Source organism: Microcaecilia unicolor, chromosome 5, assembly GCF_901765095.1.
Source record: "Microcaecilia unicolor chromosome 5, aMicUni1.1, whole genome shotgun sequence".
NCBI classification, from domain to species: domain Eukaryota; kingdom Metazoa; phylum Chordata; class Amphibia; order Gymnophiona; family Siphonopidae; genus Microcaecilia; species Microcaecilia unicolor.
In genome coordinates, this window is record NC_044035.1 from 342,858,092 (window position 1) to 342,884,212 (window position 26,121).

Sequence of the window (26,121 nt, forward strand, 5' to 3'; positions counted from 1 at the left end):
CGGCCCTCCCACCCGTCCCCTTTCCTACGCCAGTGGTAAGAATGCGCTCCGGGGGGGGGGGGGGGGTAAGCGCGCCGGGGGGGGGGGGGGCGCCGTGCTGCACCCGGGGAGGGGGTGTGCAGTGGCAACCCGCCCCGGGTGTCAGCCGCCCTCGCTATGGCACTGCTTTGGAAATAGCTTTAAATTTGGCCTGTAGCGTACTAGTAGCCAATGCGGTTTTTGCAGGAGGGTGCGATATGGTCCTCCAGCTTACAACCCTCTATCTGTTGTGCTACAGCATTCTGAATACGTTGGAGGCTGAAGCTGGTGCAAATTCTTTTTGGATTGGCCAATGTACAGGGCATTACAGTAGTCCAGGCATGACATTATCAAGGCATGGGCCACTACGATCAGATTCGTCTTCAATATACGGAAAGAGATTGCGTACTTGCTGTAGGTAATAGAAACATTTTTTTTTAAGTTTTTTGAATTTACGGGATCAGATTCCTGACCTTTAATTTTAATGGGGAGCTCAAATTTCCCAAAAGGTATTTTGAATTCAGCTACTTGTCCTCTTGTGTTAAGAACCTACAGATTCTCCTCAGATTCCACTCCCATCCCACTATCTGTTGGAGTTCCCTAGGGATCTGTCCTTGGACCGCTTCTCTTCTCAATCTACACCTCCTCCCTAGGCTCACTGATCTCATCTCATGGTTTTCAGTATCATCTTTATGCTGATGACACCCAGCTATATCTCTTCACACCAGACATCACCACGGAGACCCAGGCCAAGGTATCGGCCTGCTTATCTGACATTGCTGCCTGGATGTCCAACCGCCACCTGAAGCTAAACATGGCCAAAACCGAGCTCCTCGTCTTTCCACCCAAACCCACCTCTCCTCTTCCTCCACTCTCTATCTCAGTTGATAACACCCTCATCCTCCCCGTCCCATCTGCCCGCAACCTCGGAGTCATCTTCGACTCCTCCCTCTCCTTGTCTGCCCATATCCAACAGACTGCCAAGACCTGTCGCTTCTTCCTCTTCAACATCAGCAAAATTCGCCCTTTCCTATCTGAGCACACCACACGAACTCTCGTCCAAGCTCTCATTACCTCTCGCCTTGACTACTGCAACTTGCTCCTCACCGGCCTCCCACTTAGCCATCTATCCCCCCTTCAATCCGTCCAGAACGCTGCCGCACGTCTTATATTCCGCCAGAACCGATATACTCACATCACCCCTCTCCTGAAGTCACTTCACTGGCTTCCGATCAGATACCGCATTCAATTCAAGATTCTCCTCCTTACCTACAAATGCACCCGGTCTACTGCTCCTCACTACCTCTCTACCCTCATCTCCCCCTATGTTCCCACCTGTAACCTCCGCTCCCAGGACAAATCCCTCCTTTCAGTTCCCTTCTCCACCACTGCCTACTCCAGGCTCCGCTCATTCTGCCTTGCCTCACCCTATGCCTGGAACAATCTTCCTCAACCCCTACGCCAAGCCCCCTCCCTACCCATCTTCAAATCTCTGCTTAAAGCTCACCTCTTCAGTGCTGCTTTCGGCACCTAACCTTCCGTGAAATATAGCATGCCCTATTAGTCGGACTCTACACTTGCCTTTGACTGGACACTTGTCTCTAGATTGTAAGCTCCTTGAGCAGGGACTGTCCTTCTATGTTTGAATTGTACAGCGCTGCGTAACCCTGGTAGCGCTTTAGAAATGTTAAATAGTAGTAGTAGTAGTAGTAGTAGTATTTTGCTTGGGTTGAGACAGAGTTTGCTGTTTTTTGCCCATTCCTGCTCTGCTGTTAGACAGAGAGTCAGTTTACTCAAAGCTGTGGATAGATTTGGTTCAGTGGATATGAATAGTTGTACATCATTGACGTAGATGTAGAATTTTGTATCCATCGACAGAAGCAGCTCAACTAAAGGCTTGAGGTAGATATAAAATAAAATATGGATCCCTACATAGATGCAAGAATGCCTTTATAAAATTAAGAGTTTACTGAAAACAATAATGTTTATTGGGCACAGTAAATCACTTTAGTGAACAGACCACAAAGCGTTTGACTATTTGTGACAGATGTATTAAGTTAGACAAATAAAAAGGTACAAAATCACTTACTACTTTTTTTTTTTTGCTGGCTTTTAATAGGATTTATTTACCTCCTGTTTGAATAATTCACCCAAGGTGGTTTATAGCAAGAATAAGCTGGAGATAGGCCATTACAGCTGTAAAAAAAATATTTCACATTATGACGTGTAGTATACCATCCAGCCCATTTTCGAAGGAGATCGCTGGCCATCTTCCGACACAAATCGTATTATCGAAACGAAAGATGGCCGGCCATCTTTTTCGATAATACGGTTCGGGACCGCCTTTTGCAGCGCCGGCCAAATAGATGGCCGACCATCTATTTGGCCGGCGCCATACGAATATGCCCCTCCATGTATCATGTCAACACAATACACATTAAACATCTCAATAGTCTGCATAAGGTGTAAGCGGAGGTGGAACATATAAACAGATAAGATTAGCTAGAAATAAAGGCACCAACTTAAGGAAAAATTGTACATGAAGTCAGAAAAGGTGCAGGAAAATGCAGGGCCGCCGAGAGACGGAGACGAGCCCAGACCCCGCCAGCCGCTGCCACCGCCCTCCACTCCCCACTCCCCACCCCTTACCTTCCAATGTCTCCTCTTCCCCTCCCTCAGTCTGTCACTCTCGCTGCTCCTGTGTGCCGGGACCCGGGTTATCTCGTTAATGCAATCATCTAGTCCCGACACACAGGAGCATAAGAAAGGCAGACCCCCAGCTCCAGGCCCCCCTGGGAAAATAATCTCAGCCAGAGCAGGGGTGCATAAGTAAGTCCTAATGGTTATTGTAGTGGGCTTTGATCGTGGCGTCCAGGCTTTGATTTCCACTGCAGCTCCTTTTGACCTTGGGCAAGTGACTTCTTTTTGGGGGGACACTTGATTGATCCTCAACAGGCAACTAAGCGGTTTACACAATAAAAATACAAGCCAAAGCTGATGCCAGGAAGGGCAAAGGGAAGGGAATGGAGGAGGGAAGAGGGACACAAGGAAGATGTCTAATGGATCCTAAGGAGCTTAGATGAGATTGGGTGGCAAAGCCAGTGGCGGGAGACGGAGATGGTGCTGGGCAGACTTATACGGTCTGTGCCAGAGCCGGTGGTGGGAGGCGGGACTGGTGGTTTGGAGGTGTGGATAGTGCTGGGCAGAATTATATGGTCTGTGCCAGAACTGGTGGTGGGAGGCGGGGCTGGTGGTTGGGAGGCGGGGATAGTGCTGGGCAGACTTATACGGTCTGTGCCAGAGCCGGTGGTGGGAGGCGGGGATAGTGCTGGGCAGACTTATACGGTCTGTGCCAGAGCCAGTGGTTGGGAGGCAGGGATAGTGCTGGGCAGACTTATACGGTCTGTGCCAGAGCCGGAGGTGTGAGGCGGGACTGGTGGTTTGGAGGCGGAGATGGTGCTGGGCAGACTTATACAGTCTGTGCCAGAGCCGGTGGTGGGAGGCGGGACTGGTGGTTTGGAGGCGGAGATGGTGCTGGGCAGACTTATACGGTCTGTGCCAGAACCGGTGGTGGGAGGCGGGACTGGTGGTTTGGAGGCGAAGATGGTGCTGGGCAGACTTATACAGTCTGTGCCAGAGCCGGTGGTGGGAGGCGGGACTGGTGGTTTGGAGGCGGAGATGGTGCTGGGCAGACTTATACGGTCTGTGCCAGAGCTGGTGGTGGGAGGCGGGGATAGTGCTGGGCAGACTTATATGGTCTGTGCCGGGGCTGGTGGTTGGGCAGCGGGGATAGTGCTGGGCAGACTTATACGGTCTGTGCCAGAACCGGTGGTGGGAGGCGGGGCTAGTGGTTGGGAGGCGGGAATAGTGCTGGGCAGACTTATACGGTCTGTGCCAGAGCCGGTGGTGGGAGGCAGGGATAGTGCTGGGCAGACTTATACGGTCTGTGCCAGAGCCGGTGGTTGGGAGGCAGGGATAGTGCTGGGCAGACTTATACGGTCTGTGCCAGAGCCGGTGGTGGGAGGCGGGACTGGTGGTTTGGAGGCGGAGATGGTGCTGGGCAGACTTATACAGTCTGTGCCAGAGCCGGTGGTGGGAGGTGGGACTGGTGGTTTGGAGGCGGAGATGGTGCTGGGCAGACTTATACGGTCTGTGCCAGAACTGGTGGTGGGAGGCGGGACTGGTGGTTTGGAGGCGGAGATGGTGCTGGGCAGACTTACACGGTCTGTGCCAGAGCCGGTGGTTGGGAGGCGGGGATAGTGCTGGGCAGACTTATACGGTCTGTGCCAGAGCCGGTGGTGGGAGGCGGGGATAGTGCTGGGCAGACTTATATGGTCTGTGCCGGGGCTGGTGGTTGGGCAGCGGGGATAGTGCTGGGCAGACTTATACGGTCTGTGCCAGAACCGGTGGTGGGAGGCAGGGCTGGTGGTTGGGAGGCGGGGATAGTGCTGGGCAGACTTATACGGTCTGTTCCAGAGCCGGTGGTTGGGAGGCAGGGATAGTGCTGGGCAGACTTATATGGTCTGTGCCCGGAAAAGGATAGGTACAAATCAAGGTAAGATATACACAAAAAGTAGCACATGTGAGTTTATCTTGTTGGGCAAACTGGATGGACCGAGCAGGTCTTTTTCTGCCGTCATCTACTATGTTACTATGTAATAGTGCTATAGAAATGATAAGTAGTGGCAGTAGTAAGAGTAGGGGAAAGAGAGAACAGGGCAAAGACACAATCATCACGAAGAAAGAGCAACAAAAGAGTCGGAGGAAAGAGAACATTTCAAGAACGGAGCGACATGAGAGCAGACGGGAGTGAATTCCAACGCTTGGGTCTTGGGGGTACTGAGTACCGGCACCTTGTCTGCTAAAATCGACCCATGTTTTAATGAAAGAGCTCAGGTTTTACACACAACTTCTGCCTTGTCATAGATCCTGCGACTGGTTGCAGGGGGGGTCTGGCTATTGTGGGGGGGGGGGGGGTCTCTCAGTGATCATCTCACCCCTGAAAGGTGGCCTGTCATTTGAGTACCGGCACCTTTTTCACTAGAAAAAACGCACTGGTCGTAAGTAACTAAAAACAGTGTCACGAGAGAGTGAGAGGTGCAGGGCACGCAATGGAGGTTGTCAGAGGAGGAGCAGAGGCTACGAGACGGGCAGTTTGTTCAGGTAAGCAGGAGCGTTAGAAAAATGGCACTTGAGCGTAAGTAAGCGTGCGTAGTTTGAAACGGGTGTGGGCAGAGACTTGGAGCTCTGGACGGAGGAGGGGGTGTGATATGGTCGAAACAGTGTGCACGGTGAATGAGTTTGACAGTGGTGGATTGAATGACTTGCAGATGTTCGATTGAAGAAGGAAGTCCAGCATGAGTTGCAGTAATCGATCCTAGAAATGGCTAACACAAGAGAACGAATAGAGTGAGGGGAGAGGAATGGACGAATAAAACAAATTTATTTATTTATTTGTAGCATTTGTATCCCACATTTTCCCACTAATTTACGGTGAAGGGCAAAAAACTAAGAATGGACAACAGAATCAATTTGAGCCTTGAAGGTGAGCTTAGAGTCAAAGATAACACCTAAGATCCGAACAGAGTCCTTAAAGGTGAGCTACTGTGAGTCACGTATGGGGGTCAGTGGAAGGGGAGACTAGTGAGGACTAGAAAACACAATACCTTCACACGTAGCAGCATTGAGGAAGAGGCCATTATCCTTAAGCCAGGAAAAAACTGCAGAGAGACAGGAATTCAGCATAGTGAGAGGATAGGGTCAGAGACACAAAAAAGTATCTGGATATCATCGCATAGCAAAAAAGGAAGACAGCCCTCCATTGCCTTATGTACGAAAACTTAGGGGCCCTTTTACTAAGCCTTGTAGGCTCCTACGTGTGCCCAACGCATGTCAATTCAAGTTACCGTCCGGCTACCACATGGCCCGGACGGTAATTTTGATTTTTACATGCATCTGCGTGGCAGAAACCGGGCGGTAATCATCATTCTATGCATGTAGACCATTACCGCCCAGTAAACCCGTGAAACCTTACTACTAAGTCAATGGGTGGTAGTAAGGTCTCAGGCCCAAAATGGACATGCGCCAATTTTAATTTTGCCACACGTCCATTTTCGGCCAAAAGAAAGGCCTTTTTTGCAGGTGCGCTGAAAGATGGACCTGCGCGTGTCTAATACATGCGTCTACAACAGCGCAGGCCATTTTTCAGTGCGCCTTAGTAAAAGGACCCCTTAGACTGTGAGCCCACTAGGGACAGAAAAGGTACCTGTTCATAATGTGACACTGTTTTCCGTCTTGATGGTGAAGCGGATTTTAAATGCCGGAATTAAATTAAACTAAGCATGTGCAGCCATGGTTAGTATGTGTACGACTAGCTAGTTAGCTGCTTCTTTCATTAAAGGCTTGGTTGAAGAGCCAAGGTTTCACCTGCTTCCACAAAAAGTCATGAACGTATCTGAACCAGTGAAGTATATTTTGAAAATATGAGTTACTTTTCTCACGATGGATATTTCTTCTTGCCAGTTGAGACACAATTTGTCATAAATCATTAAGAGCGTGAGAAATTTAATAGGAATTTAATGCGAAGGACCAAACCTCTAGAGGAAAAACGTTATGCAGAAGAAGCAAGTTTGGTTTTGTCAGTGCTCCTGTGAATTTATGATAAGTGGCTATTTTTATCTTCTTTTAAAACAATTTATATTTTTGCTATTTTCAGTGTTTCATGCTAGTTTTTCATCTTATGGTGTTCGCTTGGAAAACTGATTGCCTGAAGGCTTCTGGCTCCTTATGTTTACCTCTCATTTACTTTTCTCTATGCATTTAAAGATTGCCTTCGTGTTTTAACCTCACTAGTGAGAAATCCTTCTTTTCTTTCCTTCCCATTTTAGACTTTGTGATGTTTATTTTCCATTTCCTTCATCTGACAAGAATTAAAGTCCAGCGCCAACATGTTTCCAATGCAATAGAGAAAGCTGCCTGTGGGGATGGCTGGATAGTGATGGTGGTGGTGCATTTAACATTCTGATCCTAGATCAGTGTTTGGGGATTGGTTGTGGAGGAATGGTCACACTGGACAAAGGAGGTGCTGAGGAGTGACCCCCAAGAAGTTCCCAACAGATGTTGTGACAGATGAGTGATCCTGGGAGTGGAGGTGGGACACCACATGAGCATTACTGAACCTATGTATGTAACATTTAGTAACATAGTAAATGATGGAAACTGTACAAAGCAGATCGTTGATAAACCAAAATATGTTTTATTCATATAGCAAAATTAAAATATGTACACAGGTAAAAGCAGGTATACAGTGAATATTCTGAAAAAACGGCTCGTCTGGAAATGCAGAAACAATTGGTTATGGACCTGAGGCTGTTCATACGACCTCAGGTCCATAACCAATTGTTTCTGCATTTCCAGACGAGCCGTTTTTTCAGAATATTCACTGTATACCTGCTTTTACCTGCAAATCTCTGGTTTGATGGTGGAATACCACTATATAGCCCCTGAAGCAGCCCAGTAGGGCGAAACACGGCCTGTGTCGGGCTATTATATGTATATGCATATGAGTTTCTGTGTACATATTTTAATTTTGCTATATGAATAAAACATATTTTGGTTTATCAACGATCTGCTTTGTACAGTTTCCACTTTGGAGTTTGCAGATCGTCTGCCCCTTTGTTTTCTTGGACATAGTAAATGATGGCAGATAAAGACCGGTACGGTCCATCCAGACTGCCCAACAAGATAAACTCATTTTACATGTTATGTGATACTTTATATGTATACCCGAGGTTGATTTGTCCTTGCCATTCTCAGGGCACAGACCGTAAAAGTCTGCCCAACACTGTTCTTGTACTAAAAGTTCTGAAGCTATCACTGAAGCCCCTTAAAATTTACACTCCAGCCCACCACATCTATTCAGTTACGATCAGGGCGTAAACCGTAGTCTGCCCAGCACTGGATTTGCTTACCAATTACTGGCATCGTCACCCAATCCCTGCTAAGATTTCATAGATCCGTTCCTTCTGAACAGGATTCCTTTGTGTTTATCCCACGCATGTTTGAATTCCATTACCGTTTTCATCTCCACCACCTCCCGCGGGAGGGCATTCCACGTATCTACCACCCTTTCCGTGAAAAAATACTTCCTGACATTACTCCTGAGTTTGCCCACCTTCAACCTCAATTCATGTCCTCTAGTTCTACCACCTTCCCATCTCCGGAAAAGGTTTGTTTGCGGATTAATACCTTTCAAATATTTGAACGTTTGCATCATGTCATCCCTGTTTCTCCTTTCCTCCAAGGTATAGATGTCTGACTTGAAAATTTTTAAACGACTCTCTATAATAAGAAGGACCTGGGGCTTCTTAAGGATTCTGGTTTAGGAGCATTTCAGAACTTGAATAAAATATTGCAAGCTCCAGACTGAGAAAGATCTATTATCCAATGCAGTTGAACGTGTGTGCGAATTCACAGACACCTCAAGAAAGGGTTCTGAGAAAAATCCTGAGGACCTCCTTCTGGGGAAATCTTGGAACTTTGACACATTTTGCAAGCTCCAGATCGATAAAAGCTTGATATATCAGGCAGTAAATACTTTGGTAAGTGGGAAGAATGCGTTCAGAAATAATCCAATTTTCTGCTGTGTGAGATTATTATGGGGTCTTTTTACTAAGCTGTGGTAAGAAATGGCCTTAGTTTGCCCTTACGCGGGTCTTTCCTGCATGCTAAGGTCATAAGTACATAAGTATTGCCATACTGGGAAAGACCAAAGGTCCATCGAGCCCAGCATCCTGTTTCCAACAGTGGCCAATCCAGGTCACAAATACCCCGCAAGATCCCAAAAATGTACAAAACATTTTATACTGCTTATCCCAGAAATAGTGGATTTTCCCCAAGTCCATTTAATAACGGTCTATGGACTTTTCCTTTAGGAAGCCGTCCCAACCTTTTTTAAACTCCGCTAAGCTAATCACCTTTACCACATGTCTCGGGATCGGAGCTAGTAGCGCACACAGGTAAGGGGGGTCAGTGCAGTCCGTCTGCTTGCAATCCGCTTGCTGTGGCGACCGGAAGAGGTCGACCCGGCCTTCTGCGCGGGCTTTTAAGCCCCTCCGTGGCTCCTCCTGTTGCCCAGCTGGGAGCCTCTGGCGATGGGGCTTGACCCCTCGCCTCGCTTGCCTCCCCTGGGCTTGGTGCGCATGCCCATCAGGGGCACGGCACCATGTTATATTTGGCTCCGTGCACCCTGCGAGGCACTGCGCCTTGCATTTCTCTGGCAACGAATTCCAGAGTTTAATTACACGTTGAGTGAAGAAAGATTTTCTCTGATTCGTTTTAAATTGACTACATTGTAGCTTCATCACATGCCCCCTAGTCCTAGTATTTTTGGAAAGCGTGAACAGACTTTCTATTTTTTTACTTTATGGCTGTGTGCTGTTAGCAGCGGTCCACAGCCCCTTTAAAAATCACCTTGGAAGCTCCCTGCCACCTATTTAAGAGGCAGTGAGGGCTCCTGCATTAACCCTGTGCTAATGAGCGGTAATACAGATTTGCTAACTGGTTAGGGCAGGAATGCCCACGCTCCAGCCCTGACACCTCTCAAAAAAATTACAAAAAATAATAATAATTACAATGTGCTTAGCACACACACATGCCAAAATGAACATGGAATGCTTTAGCGTGTCCCATGTAAGGTTATTTTTGCTGTGTTAAGCACACTTAAGTGCTTAAGGTAGCCTAGTAATAGGGACCTTATATTATGTTTACCCTTCCTGTTATAATGATCATATAGTAATGTGGAAATGTTTTATTGACGATGTTATTATGATATGGAGTGGATCTATTGAGGTTTTGCAGGTCTTTATTCACCACATTAACCACATATTATGTGATCCACATATTAAAATTCATGAATCAGAAATAGAATTTTTGGATAATAAAATTATGAAGTTGTCTGTACATGTTCCGGGGCAGAGGGAGCATGGAAACCAACGACGCTGACCGGCGCGCGGCACCCCCCCAGCGGCGTGCACCCGGGGGGTCTTTCACCGGGGTGGGGGGTGTCCCTTCGCCGGGGGAGTCGCACTGCACGGAGGGGGGGCGCTGCACCTGGGGGGGCGGGGCGCATTGGCGATCCGCCCTGGGTGTCAGCGCCCCTCGGAACGCCACTGCCAAACACTACTATATAATTTCTATAGCGCTACTAGACATACGCAGCGCTGTACACTTGAACATGAAGAGACAGTCCCTGCCCGACAAAGCTTGCAATCTAATTAGGATTAGTAAATTAAATTATAACCCCCCCCCCCCCAGAAGAAGGAAATATCTACTGTACCTGAATGTAACTCACCTCCAGCTCCAATTTCCAAAGCTGAGTCCTCAGATCTAAATATCCCAAGCGGAAAACCAAGACTAGACTTTTAAATTACCCTCCAATTTAGAAGCAATGACACACAAGGACCTGTCACACTCCAGGACACTTTAAATGGTAGGAAGAAGCTACAGTGGGAAGTGGTTTTTTTTTTTTTTTTAATCTGAATTTGAATAATTCGCCAAGCTCTGGTTTGGTAACTTCTTCCAAATCACAACACTGCTGGAACCGTAAAGCAGGGTCTGTGGCAGAGAAATTAAATCCAAAGCAGAGTAAGGGGTGGGGGTGGGGGGAGAGAAAAGGCTTTTCTGAGAGATGGCACTTGTTTCGAAGAGGTACCCAGTCTGTGCAATGCAAACTGCGGGTGCTTTGTGAAGAAATGCTGCTCGCCAAGCCATTGGCTCTGGTCATCAGCCTGTACCCAATGCTTTGCTGATGATGCCTGCTGATCTATTTGGGAAGTTGGCTGGCTCTCAAGGCAGAACCTCCTCTCTCAAAGGCTGCTTCAGAGTGAAGCTATGCACAGTGCAGCCCAGTGCATGAATGAACAAGCCACACCAGTCCCTTCCAGCCTGCCAAAATGGAGCACAGAACTCTGCTCAGCCTCGCCTTTCTCCTTGCTCAGGTAAGGGAGCTGGGGGAGATGGGAGGGGAGGGGGGGGGGGGGCTGCAGCTGTCTACTCTCTGCTTGCCTTTTGCACTGGTCTTTTCGGTTTTTGTTTTTTTTTTTTACGATTTGCAAAGCACTTCTTGCAAGAGGGGAAAACGCTGGCAGCATCCGATTCCAGGGAAGAAGGATCACCCCCCCCCCCTCCACCCCCATTCACTCTCAGGGGGCAATCATTTCCTAGGGGATTTTCTGTGCATAAGGGGGGGGGGGAGATATGTTAAAAAAAACATGAGGATTCCCTTCCCCCCCCCCCACCCCCCACCTCCCCATTTGATTCTGCCCAGCCCAGGCTCGTGGGAGCTGGTGCAATTCCGCTGCTCCGGCAGAGACCAGAGCTCCGGTTTCATTCTGCACTGTCCTTTCTCTCTCTCCCGTTCCAGCAGTTGCCTTAAAGTTGGAGACAGGCGGGGGCCGGGGGAGGGAGGGAGGGTAGGGGCATCCCTGGTATGAGAGTAGCCCGATTCCGAGCTTCACCTCCTGTCAAATGCTGCCAACTGGTTTTGACAAACGGTGACCTAAAGGTTGCGCCGCCGCACGGGGTTCATTTTCATTTTTTCCACGCCGAGCTTTGAAAATGAGACGGGAAATCGAAGGGCGCAGCGCGCCCGGGGGCTATTTTGGCTTCGTTCGCGGTGCCCGAGGGAAGAGAGTGTGCCCTGCCCTCCATGCTTGCTTTCCTCGGGGTGGAAGATGAAGCTGTGATGATAGCAGAGAAGTCTGGGATTATTATTGTTCCAAGCTGGCTGAAGATCTCTCTCCCTCCCTCCCTCCCTCCTCCCATCTCGGGTTCAGCTGCTGCTGCACCACTGACACCAGAAGCAGGTTGGGTCCCGGGAGTCCCGCTGCTCCTGTCACTCCTAGCCCGGGGCTCTTCTACTCCCCCCTCCCCCTCCTGCCCTGCCATTTCTAACGGAATGGACAAGCGTGCCTTTTGTCCTAATAAATCCTCTGCTCAGGCTGGATTCGTGCTGAGTTTTCCCATCTGGCTGGGGTGGGCACCGTGCAACAAACTCCAGCCCAGCCCTGGAAGTTCCTAATTCCTTTCCTATTTTGGGCATCGGGTTGCTTCAGCAGAACTAAGGAGAAATGGTCAGGTTTTTGCAAATGTTTTTTTTTTGCCTGGCGTGAAGAGTACTAGAATCTGGTGCAACCGTGCAAGGATCACTAGGGGTGGGTGGGTGGCAGGGGATAACGGGAAGGGGGCGAGCCTGGACTGGAGAGCTTGGGACTCCCAACCTCTTCAGGGCATGCGAGAGGAATGTGGGAGGGGCAGGGCTGGAGCTTGAGTTTTCCTGGGATGACAAGGAAGGGCTTAGGCGAGGGGCGAAGACAAGCCCTTGGCTGTGTGTTCTGAACCCAAGGAAAGTTGTAGGAACGAGCTCCAAAGATGAGAAAGCTCCGAGTTCACGCCCACTCCCTTGCCCTGGCAGGAGCTGGGACAGTCTGTCAGACCCAGCCAGCCTCCACCCAAGGATTCCCCACAGCTGCTCAAGCACTTGGACACATGGGTCACATTCCGTGCAAAGTAACTGCGCGCTCTTTCTAAATATGCAAAGATTGGGGTGCAAAACGTGCGCCCTGGGGAGCCAGGAAGAGGCTCCAGCATTTTCTGCACCCCGAGGCTATTTTGCACCTAAGCTCAAGCAGCCACGCACGGATTCCAAAGAAATCTAGGGAAAGTCCGCACACAGTCCCTGACATCACCCTCAGCACCTTCCTAATTAAAAGAGTGTTTATTTTGCTCGGAGTCGTGTCTATAAAGCAGGAGGCCATGACACGGGTTACCACCAGCTGCGGTCTTTGCAGAAAGGTCGAGAGAGTCCTTCGTTTTAGCTATTGAATTTTCCATACGGTTTTTCGAGCTTCCTCCGGTGCACTTTTAATGGAAGGGCTGAGAGAAGTGCGGTTCCCCTCAAAACAGTTTCTGAATTGTGTTTGCGTGTGAGAAAGTGCTTTTACCCAGACTGTAAGCCAGGCATGTTTGCCCAGGGGCACAGCCCAGAAAAGCTCTAATGAAGCTTTTTGTGAAATGTGTTTCTAAAACGGTTGGGAAGACTAATGAGCATAAATACAGTAGGAGATCTTTGCAGCTTTTATTAGAGTATTTAAATCAGCAGCTCATATATTTTTAAATAACTTGGTCAGCAGTTTAATCAGCATAATTGGCTTATGAAATGAAAGGCAACGTGAGACGGTAGAACATCCCCATGGGACCGGTTCTAACAACAAGATGGTTTTGAATTCTGCATCGTTTAAGTGGTCTCTCTGCTGGTGGTCCTGCTGTCAGACCACTAAAGGGGTGTGGCAGGGGTCAGAGTTGACCCCCGCCCCCTTGTGGCATTTTAGGATCCATTGGGCTGGCCTTGCGATCTCTCCTCTTCTCATAATCTGTTTGCTGACTGCCAAACAGAAAAAGCAGAGTGGGGCCAAGTGTAAAAATGAAAAAGGAATTTTGCTTGAAAATAGCCTGAGACCCTTAACAGGATGTCTATAGCTTCAAGGGCTCCACTTTCCAGAGGAATCAGACATTTTTGTGAGTTGCCATTGCGACTGGCAGTAGGTATAAATAGGGTTTTGCTGCTGTGACCATTATCGTGAATATATTTGCAAGAGCTACCCTTGATTTTTTTCCAAGTACATCTTATCAGGTGACCCAGACATTTAACAATCTGAGGCATGGACATAGTTAAAGCGTCTATTTTAGATTCCCATTCCCTGTTCATTCACTGGCAGATCATAAACGTTTTGGCATAGTGGCTGGACAGTGTAGAGGGATTAACGTACCAGTTGCTTTTCTCTACATGGCACGCGATCCTCGTTTTGGAAGGTTAGCCCAGAACCATCCCATGAGCTGTGCAAGCAGCATAGCTGCACAGGGATAAAAGAGAAATGGGAACACAAGAATCACTTACCATCCACTGCCTTCCCTGCTTGGCCTTGGCACAGTGGGCATAGCATGGGCATTAGGGGTGTGTTACACAGGGTGCTATTCTGGCTCGGGATGCTCCAGGGTTAAACTTTACCCAGATTCCTGCTTTGCACTAAGACCTTTGAGAATTGAGTGAGTAATCTCCAGGAAATTCCATTACTTTCCCTAGCACTGCCTGCTGCCCATTACATAAAATCTGGAGCCGTCCAGTGATTCGTGCCATAGTTTGGTTAACATAAGACAAGTCATTAAAGACCTGCATGCAGTCTTCCCACTACTCTGTGACTGCCTCACTACACATAGAAACACAAGCAAGTTATTTAAGGGGGGGGGGGGAATGGGGCTTGATATACCACTTTTCGGTGGTTTTTGCAACTACATTCAAAGTGGTTTACATAGTATATACAGTGGGAGTTGAACCCAGGTCACCAGGCTCAAGGTCCGCTGCTCTAACCACTAGGCTACTCCTCCACTAGCAACAGTCCATGTAGAAGCCTGCCCTTGCAGATTAGCAATGCGGCTGTGCAGGCTTCTGTTTCTGTGAGTCTGACGTCCTGCACTTATGTGCAGGACGTCAGACTCACAGAAACAGAAGCCTGCGCGGCCGCGTTGCTGATCTGAAAGGGCAGGCTTCTACATGGAATGTTGCTAGTGGAATAGCAACATTCCACGCAGAATCTCAATAGTAGCAACATTCCATCTAGAATCTCCAATAGTAGCAACATTCCATGTAGAATCTCAAATAGGGAAAGGGAAATGGGACTTGATATACCGCCTTTCTGAGGTTTTTGCAACTACATTCAAAGCGGTTTACATAGTATATACAGTGGGAGTTGAACCCAGGTCACCAGGCACAAATTCCGCTGTACTAACCACTAGGCTACTCCTCTCATTAGCAGTTAATTTGGCAATTAATGTGCACTGTTAGCGCACACCCACAGTAAAAGCTTCACTTCCGAGTGAATTCTATAAATCATACCTAAAAAATCAGCGCCAAAAAAAAATGCTTAAGTGCTATTCTGTAAGCCACGCCTAAAGTTAAGCTCAGCTTCTAGAATACTGCTTAAGTCCCCGGGGATTGTGCATAAATTTAGGCACATCCATTCGCACCAACAAAAACGTGCAAATGCCCTCGCCTAAACTTACATGTCGCAGGTGTAACCCAAAACCAAGGCCGTGATCTGCCCCGAACTGCCCTTCACCCTCCCATTTCCGCACCCCCTTTTTTGGGATGTATGTAAAATGTATGCATGGATCATGTGCATGTGTACATCTTAAGTGATTCCAATAAGCAATAAGTGATATCCAATAAACTGGATAAAAAGCCAATTATTGGCACTGAGTGGAGGAGTGGCCTAGTGGTCAGGGTGGTGGACTTTGGTCCTGAGGAACTGTTTGATTCCCACTTCAGGCACAGGCAGCTCCTTGTGACTCTGGGCAAGTCACTTAACCCTCCATTGCCCCATGTGAGCCGCATTGAGCCTGCCATGAGTGGGAAAGCGCGGGGTACAAATGTAACAAAAATAAAATAGATACTATTGGAGATTCTACATGGAATGTTGCTGCTATTGGAGATTCTACATGGAATGTTGCTATTCCACTAGCAACATTCCATGTAGAAGGCTGCGCAGGCTTCTGTTTCTGTGAGTTTGACATCCTGCACGTACGTGCAGGACGTCAAACTCACAGAAGCAGAAGCCTGCGCGGCCACATTGGTGTTCTGCAAGGGCCGACTTCTACATGGAATGTTGCTAGTGGGAATGTTGCTAGTGGAATAGCAACATTCCATGTAGAATCTCAAAGAGCAGCAACAATGGAGGAGTGGCCTAGTGGTTAGGGTGGTGGACTTTGGTCCTGAGGAACTGAGTTCGCTTCCCACTTCAGGCACAGGCAGCTCCTTGTGACTCTGGGCAAGTCACTTAACCCTCCATTGCCCCATGTAAGCCGCATTGAGCCTGCCATGAGTGGGAAAGCGCGTGGTACGAATGTAACAAAAATAAAAAATAATTGGCTTGTTGTTTAATTAAATTATGCGTGCAGATTGGACATGTGTCCAAATTTGCACACACAGTTTTTCACGACTTTTATAGAATTAGGGGGTTAGGGGGTAATTCTACATAGTGCACCAAAAGTTTGGCACTAATTAGACACCGAACATTTGACGCTCAAACAGAGATTAATGGTAATTAAGCACCAAAACGGGGGGCAACGGTAGTTAGCTGCCTATGCGTATCAAGGCAAGATCCAAGATGGTGTTGTAGAGGGAAGACGTATCTCCAGGAGCTACGTTCTCATCAGCTTCTTCAACCCCATCTGGTTCTCTACCTGTAGTTGTTATGGGCAAGAGGAGAGGGAAGGTGAGAGAGTTTCCCTTGACTCCCATCGCTCTTCCACTGACGAGGCAAGCAACGTTGTTCCAGTTCAAGGTTGCTGCAGGAGTTCCGCTAACTTCCTCCCCTTCTCTGGCTGTTGCTGCATCAGCGTCAGCCGGCAGCTTAGACAGGGCTTCTGTAAGCCATGTTGAGTGAGCACTCCCCCTCCCCCCGCCCCGCAGCCTGGGAGCGAGTTTGTCGCTGTTGATCCTGCTTCCCATACCTCAGTGGAGGTGGACGGAAGTTTGCAGAGAGTGAGTTCAGCCCCGGCTATGATTGCTTCAGAGCCTGGCAGAGACTTATTGCTGTCTGCTTCAAAACATTTTCCAGCAGATACTGTAAGGGCTCTGGTTCAGGCTAGAAGCTGTCCCACTCCTGCTACTAAAATCCAGGATTTTGAAAAACCGGCCATTGTGACTTTAGAAGCACTATGGGATATTCCATATGATATACATTCTTCTTTGCAACCTTTATTTATTTATTTGTTGCATTTGTACCCCGCATTTTCCCACCTATTTGCAGGCTCAATGTGGCTTACATAGTACCGTCAAAGGCGTTTGCCCAGTCGGTGGATAACAAATACAAAGTTGTATAGTGATCGTATGAGGTATAAGTGGATGGTCGGAATGGATGAAGATTGCGTGTTGCCCTGTTCGATCATAGTCATGTTGTGTTGGTAGGTGAAGAGGGTTACGTGGGGTCATTGGGGTAGGCCTTTTTGAAGAAGTTGGCTTTTAGTGATTTCCTGAAGTTCAAGTGGTCGTGGATTGTTTTCACAGCTTCTGGGAGCCCATTCCATAGTTGTGCGCTTATGTAGGAGAAGCCGGCTGCGTAAGTTGTTTTGTATTTCAGGCCTTTGCAATTTGGGTAGTGTAGGTTTAGGTAGGATCTTGATGATCTGACTTTGTTTATGGAGAACTGTAAAGATATTAAGACTATTTCTGAAGCGGTGCTGGCCCAGGCATAAGCCAATGTTCAGTAGACCTCTAAATTGAATACTTTGGACTCTAACGTTCCGACATTAGAGGGTTTGAGTTCAGCCTCGGTGAAGGGTAAGAATGTCCTTCATCGTCTTTGGAATACTTGGACAACCAGGTTAGAAGATGTAGCCTGAGATGCTCAATGTCACCAAGTCGCCTTTAATTGCTCCTTTAGATATGGTTAAGGAATATCTGGTGGAGATTCTAGGAATGGCTAGTGATTCTTTACCCCCTATAATAGGGGCACAGAACATCTTAGCCCCAGGAAGATCTCTGGGAGAGCCTTCTAGTACTCCTAGGGAGGACAAGATCAATCTGACTGCTTTTCCGGAGTCCTCATTGCAACTTGTTACCTAGAGGACAACGATGGTGGTTCTTTTTGCTTTGGAACCAGACCAGAATATTGTATTAAAACTTTCCTTTAGGCGTTTGGACTCACAGTTTTGGGGATCAAAAGTGAGGGTTTTTCCTAATTTAGCAAGAGAAACACAAATGAGGCGTAAAGCTTTCCTCACCCCTTGGGCTGGGTTACAAGCCCTAGGCGTTAATTTTGTTCTTAGATTTCCTTGTTTATGCTTTGTTGTTCTTGAGGGTAGACAATATCAGTTTTTTGATCCTAAGCAGTAGGAAGATTTCTTATTAGCTATAGAAAAAGTTAATATCATTGTATAACCTGTACGTAAGTTATTAGTCAGAAGTTGGGGATGAGGTTTGATTGGGACACCGTCTAACCTATGGCTTTATTTCCTTTTGGTAAATTTCTATTTTTCTTGGATCTGTATTTCCTTTCTTGTGGTCGATTGTAAGGATTTATTACTGTGCTGCTGTTGTGGTTTATGAGTTTTTTTTGGATTTCTTTTTATCTCTCTTTTTTAGTAGCCTAGTGGTTAGTGCAGTGGACTTTGATCCTGGGGAACTGGGTTTGATTCCCACAGCAGCTCCTTGTGACTCTGGGCAAGTCACTTAACCCTCCATTGCCCCAGGTACAAAATAAGTACCTGAATATATGTAAACCGCTTTGAATGTAGTTGCAAAATACCACAGAACGGCGGTATATCAAGTCCCATTTCCTTTTTTGTGGAGTTATATTATTTGAAAATTCAATAAAGATAATTCTTTTTAAAAGTGCACTGAGGTGCTATTCTATAACCGGCCACTTAAGTTATATAGTGCATAACTGTGACGGGAGTGTTCCTATTGGGGGGGGGGGGGTTCATGGGCATTCTATCAGCCTGCACTTTATTGAATTCTATCAATTAGCTGCCTGGATTTAGGTACTCACATTTCCACATGCCATAAAGCAGGCGTAATAACGTATTAGGCGCACAAATTTGCTGTTCTAGAATGTTGGCTTAGCGCCTAGATTTTGGACACCTAACTTCATTGCTTTTTATAGAATTGCCTTCTTAACGTGTTCTAATTCCCACATTAAGTGCTAGATTCTACATATGGTGCCTGAAAATTCCACACTGACAAAAAAGACGCCTAAGCGTATTCTGTAAAGTACACTTAAATTTTATAGAATATTAATTTTCTGCAAGCTATACAGAATAACACAGAATGCCTCTCCGCATGACAAAATGTAGTTATGGCCATTTACATCCTGTTTTACTTGGTGTAAATCCCAACGCCTACAGAGCGGGTGTATTCTATAACAATGCGCATAGATTTTACAGTCGCCCATGCCCTGTCCATGGCTTTGCCCCCTTTTCAACTGTGCAACTTAGAATTTAGGTGCTTCACATTACAGGATAGGCTTAGCAAGTTGTGTGTGTTTAAATCTTAATGCCAATTAGTGCTAATAATTGCTTGTTAACATCCAATTAACAGCACTGATTAGCTAGTTAACCATTTAAGTTATGTGCATTGTTATAAAATATGCTTCGATTTCCGCGTGGAAATTAAGGCGCCATATATAGAATCCAGGCTAATTGCATAGCGTAGAATGGGGTGGGGACTGTGCCTTGCCATTGTCACGTGGTCACTTAATGTGCGCTAACTTTTAACACAGCAGATCATGTGGAGAAGCATTGACCTCAATGTGTGGTGTGAAGTGCATTTATGTTATCGGCGATATAGTTAATGTGCCATATCTGTACTGTCTCTGGGTTGCCAGGATGGGAAGATGCTGGACGTCTCCCCAAGAGTTAATGTAGAAGCTTTAGAGTTACCATAATTTTTGCGTGGTAATTGCCAAATCTTAATGCAGTTTAAAGGGCCCATCAGTGCTTTGTGCCTAGAGACGGATTCCGCTGGTGACCCTGTGGCTAGTTGTTTTGTGAAGAGGCAACACACTTTTATTTTTCTCTTGCCTAATTTGCGTAGAGCACATTTTATGTAATCCTTGGGGCACACCAATTCTCAGATGCCTAAGAGCTTAACATGAAGTGGCTACATTTAAGTTGCTTATAAACTGTTACAGAAGCAATGAAAATTAGTAATTGTTTACTGTTTATCTTTCTGTTTAATGAACCAGCGTTTTCTGAATATTGCTAACTTGTGTAAGTTGCTGGAATCCACTTACGGTGCTTACAGTTCACATCACAGAAATATAAGTTGTAAATAAGGAGCACTTTGATCTCAGGGGCTCTGTTCACCCATTCTGGCTTTTTGGTGAGCAGCGTTAATTTGATCAAACAAAGGGAAGAACTTTCAGATAGTCATTTGTTTTTAAAATTTGTAATGTCATGCACGTTTTCTAGCTCGTGTCTATCTGGGCTTCTAGATGCACAGCTTCCAAGTGACCAGTGTCTGAAGGGAGATTTTAGGCCAGTCCTGGATAGAGAATGACACGGGGACAAAATTTGTCCCGTCCCCGCCCCATCCCCGTGGGTTCTGTCTCCATCCCCACACCATCCCCGTAGGCCCTGTCTCCGTCCCCGCTCTGTCCTTATCTGCAGAAGCCTCGAACAATTATGGTTTTAAATTTAAATCTTTTTATTAAAGTATAAAAAGGAACAATATGCTGTGCAACTATTGTGTATAAATTACAAATAGACAATAATAATAACAGCGAGCAGCTATAATAACCCTCCATCCCACCACCACCCTCTACCCTTCCATCCCCAACAATAGCTGATTTCTACTACCCCAAGGACTCCTAATCCACCCTGTTAAAATGTCCAGGGGTACAAAATACAACACGGTCTGTATGCCCTAGAGGGGAGAAATATGCCCTATAAGCACTGTTATGATTTTTTAATCTGTGGATGAATAAGAACTCATCAACAGTCTCAGGATTCAGTCTTGCTCTCCTGTCTTCCACAGTCCTTCCTGCAATAGAAGATGTCTTCTTAGAAGATGTGCTGGTAGCAGGATCTACATGATCCCACCTGCAAAATTTGCTAGTTATGGCCAGTATGTTTGCTTGTTTTTCCAAAAAATCAAAATATTGTTGTCTGCATCACTCAAACATAAATAACAGTCCAGTTCATTTACAGGCTTCCAAGTTTGTCTCCACCCTCATGGGCTCTGTCCCTATCCCCGCCCCATCCCTGTGGGCTCTGTCCCCGTCCCTGCCTTGTCCCAGTGGGATCTGTCCCTGCCCCATTCCCGCAATCTCTGCCCCCGTCCCCATCCCCACTTTTACTGCAGGTCCCACCCCGTCCCCATGTCATTCTGTAGTCCTGGATTTCTGACAACCCTATCCAGATGCATTATGGGACCAGCAGCACTGGTTTCAATGGGTAAAGTCAAGGAGGTTTAATTGACAGGAGATGGCAGGAGCGGGCTTGGCCCATTATCTGCCCTGAAGCCAGTAGGCGGAGCTTGCCACCATACAAAGTAATGTATTTTGAGTGTATCTAGATGGCGGCTGCTTCATAGGGAAGCAATGAAACCTTCTCGAGTGTAGACGGCTTCAGCCTTAGAATCAGGGACCAGAAATGCCTCAGTGCGTAGGGATTTATGTTTAAAACCAGAACTGGCCAAAAGTCTCCCTCCTGGAACTGGGTAACTTGGCAGCTTTGTAAATGTCACTGATACGGTGGTGTGTGTGCTGCACCTTCATTATTGTGTTTTCTTGTAGCTGTGTGTGGTCAGCCCCTTGGTTCATGGCAGTATTGTGCATTGCTGTGTGCAGAGACACCTAACTTGATTCCTTACTCAGGGTCTAATGCCTTGATTGGTTGGGACTGGTGATGCTGCCAATGTGGTATACACAGCTCCCTGGGGGGAGGAAGATATGGAAGGCAAATGTATAAGCTACTGTCAATTTTGGTTGCCAATATCATGCGTATGTTTATTTATTTATTGCATTTGTATCCCACATTTTCCCACCTCTTTGCAGGCTCAATGTGGCTTCCAATACATCATGAAAAGTGGAAATATATAAGAATATAACAGAAGGATCTTGAGTAACATGATAACGATAAAACATGATAGAGGTTTGACGAGTAAATACTGTAAGGCAATTCTGGATATATGTATAGGAGTTCATATTTGTTGATCTTTGTGGTATGCCTTGTGGAAGAGATGGGTCTTCAGTAGTTTGCGGAAGTTGGTTAATTCATAGATCGTTTTTAAGTTGCGCGGCAGCGCATTCCAGAATTGTGTGCTCAGGTAGGAAAAGGTTGATGCATGCGTTAGTTTATATTTTAGACCTTTACAGTTGGGGAAGTGAAGCTTAAGGAATGTGCGGGATGATTTCAGAAGTCTAACACATAAGCACATTATTGGTGCCAATAATTGAAAGCTACCGGCGTTATTCTGTAAATGGTGTGCATAAGTTGCTTAGCATGCAACTGCCAGGGGGCATAGATGTGAGCAGAGCATGGGCGTGTCATGGGCATATCGCCAAGTGATACATGGAACTTACAGAACACTATCAGTTGTGCACGTTGCATGGCAGACATAGCCATGCCAGCGTACTCCAACCATTGACATGACATACGTTGACGTGCCGGCTTTGTATTAATATTCTATAATGGCTTAGGGGCACCAGAAGACTTGGCACTAAGCATGCTCCGTTGTATCGCTTACATCTTGGCACCAAGCTACACAATTGTCTCAGTAATGATTTTGCCTTAGTGACGCCTAGTGGCTAGAATTGTCTCTGTAATGATTATGCCATAGTGACACCTAGAGGCTAGACTCAGGTTGCAGTGCTTGGCGTATGACCACGGGCTACCACTGCACTGACTAGACCAAAAACAGCTGGAGAGAGATTTTCCCCCCAAATCTCGGGCTAGTTGTAGTAACATGAAGGCTCAGAAGCGTCAGATTCCAGCCTTGATTCTGATTCAACTCTGCTCTCGAAGAGCAGGAGGAAGCTGTGAGTTTCTTTTCTAAATAACTTGACAATTTTAGCAACAATCGGGGTTCGAGGCCGAGGGAAGCTCCTGGAGCTTATTAAGACAGTGTTCTCAGAGATAGAATACCAGTCATAGCTGAGCCTTGATTGCCTCGTTAGACTTGATCATACATCGGTCACTGGTTTTTGTGGTTTGCAATGCAGCTGTCTGCATCAGGAACTTTGTTGGTTACAGAAAATTGAATCCATGCAGTATTCAGTTTTCTGAATAATACAAAAGTTCTTTTTTTTTCTCTCTCTCTCCTGATGTTCATTTAATGCTTCGAGTTGGAGGTTTAAACTGCAAAGACAGAATGATCAAGCAATTATCAAAAGAATACTCTGGATACTTGGCCATGACTTTAATAGCATTACAGTAAATGGATTTATGAGGAAATTGATGAAATAAATAGAAAGGCTTTTGGCATTGTATTTGGTGGCTTTAATGCACAGTGCAAATGTAAAAAAACTTCATTATATAAAGGGGAAAATGTAAACCTGCTATTCAATTACTTGGGAAGGGGAAGTTCCACTTTGTCTCGGGCTGTAATATACTGTATATGCCCAGCAATCCAGTTCATTTGGAAACAGGACAGGGGCTTGATTCTTACATTTCCAATCAGATAGATTTTATACTGCTGAACAGAAACAAAGGAATTTTCCAAGCACATACCTATATATACATTAAGGCATATAAACTTGGTTATAGGGCATTAACAATTTAGAATTGTACAGGGACTTGGGAAAAAATAGCCTTATTAAATAGCTGGATTAGGCGATGAATGTGTATGTTGCAGTGTAACGTGTGTCTTTGTGGATTTGGCAAGATGAGTAATTATTGTTTTTATTTCCTAGTCTTTGATGTGATCAGTGTGTGACAGAGGGGGAGTGGAAGAGCTAACGTTGGCAGGGTACACAAAGTTGTACGAGCAGGCAGGGCCGCCGAGAGATTGAGCTGGGACCGGGGCAGGGCCGCTGCTACCCCCTCAGGTTTGGCGCCCCCCTCCCCTCCGAGGATCTCGAGGCTCTGCCAGGAGAAGAAGTCTTTCTCTAGCACTGGTCTTTCCTCTGCTGCTTTGCCTGGCCCTGTGGCTGCTTTTCTCTCACGTCGCGCATGCTCAGCATCAAAAAATAAGCACGCGCGGCCTGAGGGCCCAGCAGCTGCTTTGCAGGCAATGCAAGGGGGGCCCGGCGCCGGAGTTTTCTCCCTCCTGCTCCTGTCGGGATGCGTCACCCAGATTCCGTCAGGGGCAGGAGAGAGATAGAGACCCTCGTGCCGGGCCCCCTTTGGAGGCCCGGGTACTTTTGCCCCTCCCTGCCTCCCCCTCTCAGCGGTCCTGCGAGCAGGTATGGAGGGTGACAGGTTCTATGCGAATCTTAACAGTGACACGTCATATACATGGGCGCAGGGTTGTAAAGTGGAGAATGGTTTTCAGTGATTCTGAAAAACTGGAGGAAAGAGAGATCCTGGAAAAAAAAAAGGCTTTATGGAAACAATGGGATTTGAGGCTCTGAGGCAATGGGAACTTGGTGTCCAGAGAAAGAGAGGAAGCTCCAGAGAGCTGGGGTGTGGCAAAAAAAGAAAAGAGGAAGGAATGCTGTGGAAACACATGGGGGCGGGGGGGGGGGGGGGGTGGGCACAGTGCAGATTTTCTTTCAGGTCACAGCAAGTCACTGACCTGGAGCCTTTTTGATTGCTTCCTTTACCCTACTGTAGCCAGAGACTATGTAGATAAGCTACACTTTCTATACATTTTTTCCAGAGTCTGTTTCAAGACTACCCATTAGCATATCCATCTTTCAAGCTACGAGAATCATTTAAGAAAATCTGATAACAAATTCTTTTTTTAACCCATGAGGATCATTCAAGACTCCTGAGGCAGGCCTGTGGCCAAAACACAGTACTGTGTCGAGTCTGTGAATAGAGCTGTTTCCTTTATTACCATAGTCCCGTCTCCCTGGAGTCATTGGTCCATTTCCCACTGCATATTTGATAGTCTTGTTTACGTGGGAATTTGTGTTCATCCATCCTGGAAGTTAGCATTGGACACTGAAGGGAAAGAAGGAGTAAAGCCTGTGCAGGGGTTGCAAAACCGAACTAAAGGGAAGAAGAGAGCGGATGCACAAGTTCGGATTAAGGGAGCGTGGACCACTACTAAAACTTCTGAGTTTAACATGGAACGACAAGGAATTCAGGGGGTCTTTTACAAAGGCGCCCTAGTGTTTTTAGCTCATGCTAATGATTAGTGCACACCAACTGCTAGAGATGTCCATAGGCAGGGCCATCGAGGGGGGGGGGGAGGGGGGACAAAATTCCCCAGGCCCGGGACTCCAATGAGGGCCCGACGCTGGGATCTTTCGCCCTCTCCTGCTCCCAGGCCACCGGTGCCACAGTCCCCAGTCTCCACCTACCTACCCTCAGCTCCCTTCTGTCTGCCATCTGACCACATTCATTAAAAAAAAAAAAATCTCGAAATCGGCAGCGCATCGCCTTCTGTGTGAAAGTGGCAGATGGCCTCGGGCGGGCCTTCCCTTACTGTGTCCCGCCCTCCTCTGATATAACTTCCTATTTCCTCGAGGGCGGGAGGTGACAGCAGTAGCGATTGGGAGGAGGCAGGGGCGATCCCTGGGGGCTGGGGGCACCCTTGCCCCGGGCCAGGCTCAGTCTCTCGGCGGCCCTGTCCATAGGAATATATGGGTGTCTCTAGCATTTAGTGCACGTGTATTTAACACACAAGCAAAAAAACGCTAGCACGCCTTTGTAAAAGGACTCCTAAATGAAGGAGTCTGAGAAGGGCCATGCATGTGTTTGTATCAGGATGGAGAGAGCCAGTCAAATGATGATGTGCAATTACATACAGTCACAAAAGAGAGGGAATACAGCATACAAAAGCAACCAACCAACCAACCAAACAAACAAACAAACAACAAAAGCAACCAACCAACCAAACAAACAACAAAAGCAACCAAACAAACCAAATAAATAAAGAACTACATTTTTCTCAATCTTGAAGGCCCAGTGTTTGCTTTGTTTGTTTGTTTGGGTGCAATTACATACAACAGAAATTAGCAAAGAAGTGGCTGAAGGTGAAGAAAATAAAGCAAAGTGTAAAACATAGTACAGATACCAGACTGTAGTAGGGTTACATGTCCTCTTTTTGGACTTCTTCATATATGTCCTCCAGGTTTTTTAATTTTTAGGGTAGAGCGGTGTGGTAGATGTGTTAGTCCACTTTTAAAGGTAATCAATAGAAATAAAACAAAATAAAACATGGAAAAGAAAATAAGATGATACCTTTTTTATTGGACATAACTTAATACATTTCTTGATTAGCTTTCGAAGGTTGCCCTTCTTCCTCAGATCGGAAATAAGCAAATGTGCTAGCTGACAGTGTATATAAGTGAAAACATTCAAGCATTACTATGACAGTAAAATAGATACCATTGGAGATTCTACATGGAATGTTGCTACTATTGGAGATTCTACATG

General features: G+C 46.7%; 1 protein-coding gene across 1 annotated transcript in view; it reads left to right on the forward strand.

Annotated features, from left to right (window-relative positions):
- The first annotated feature begins 10,774 nt into the window (after window positions 1-10,774).
- LOC115471366 (cadherin-13-like) overlaps window positions 10,775-26,121 on the forward strand; it is a 439,543-nt gene continuing 424,196 nt past the window's right edge. Inside the window, 1 exon segment of the mRNA XM_030205063.1 lies at window positions 10,775-11,015. Within this exon segment, the coding sequence (XP_030060923.1) occupies window positions 10,971-11,015 (45 nt within the window). The 5' untranslated portion in view covers window positions 10,775-10,970.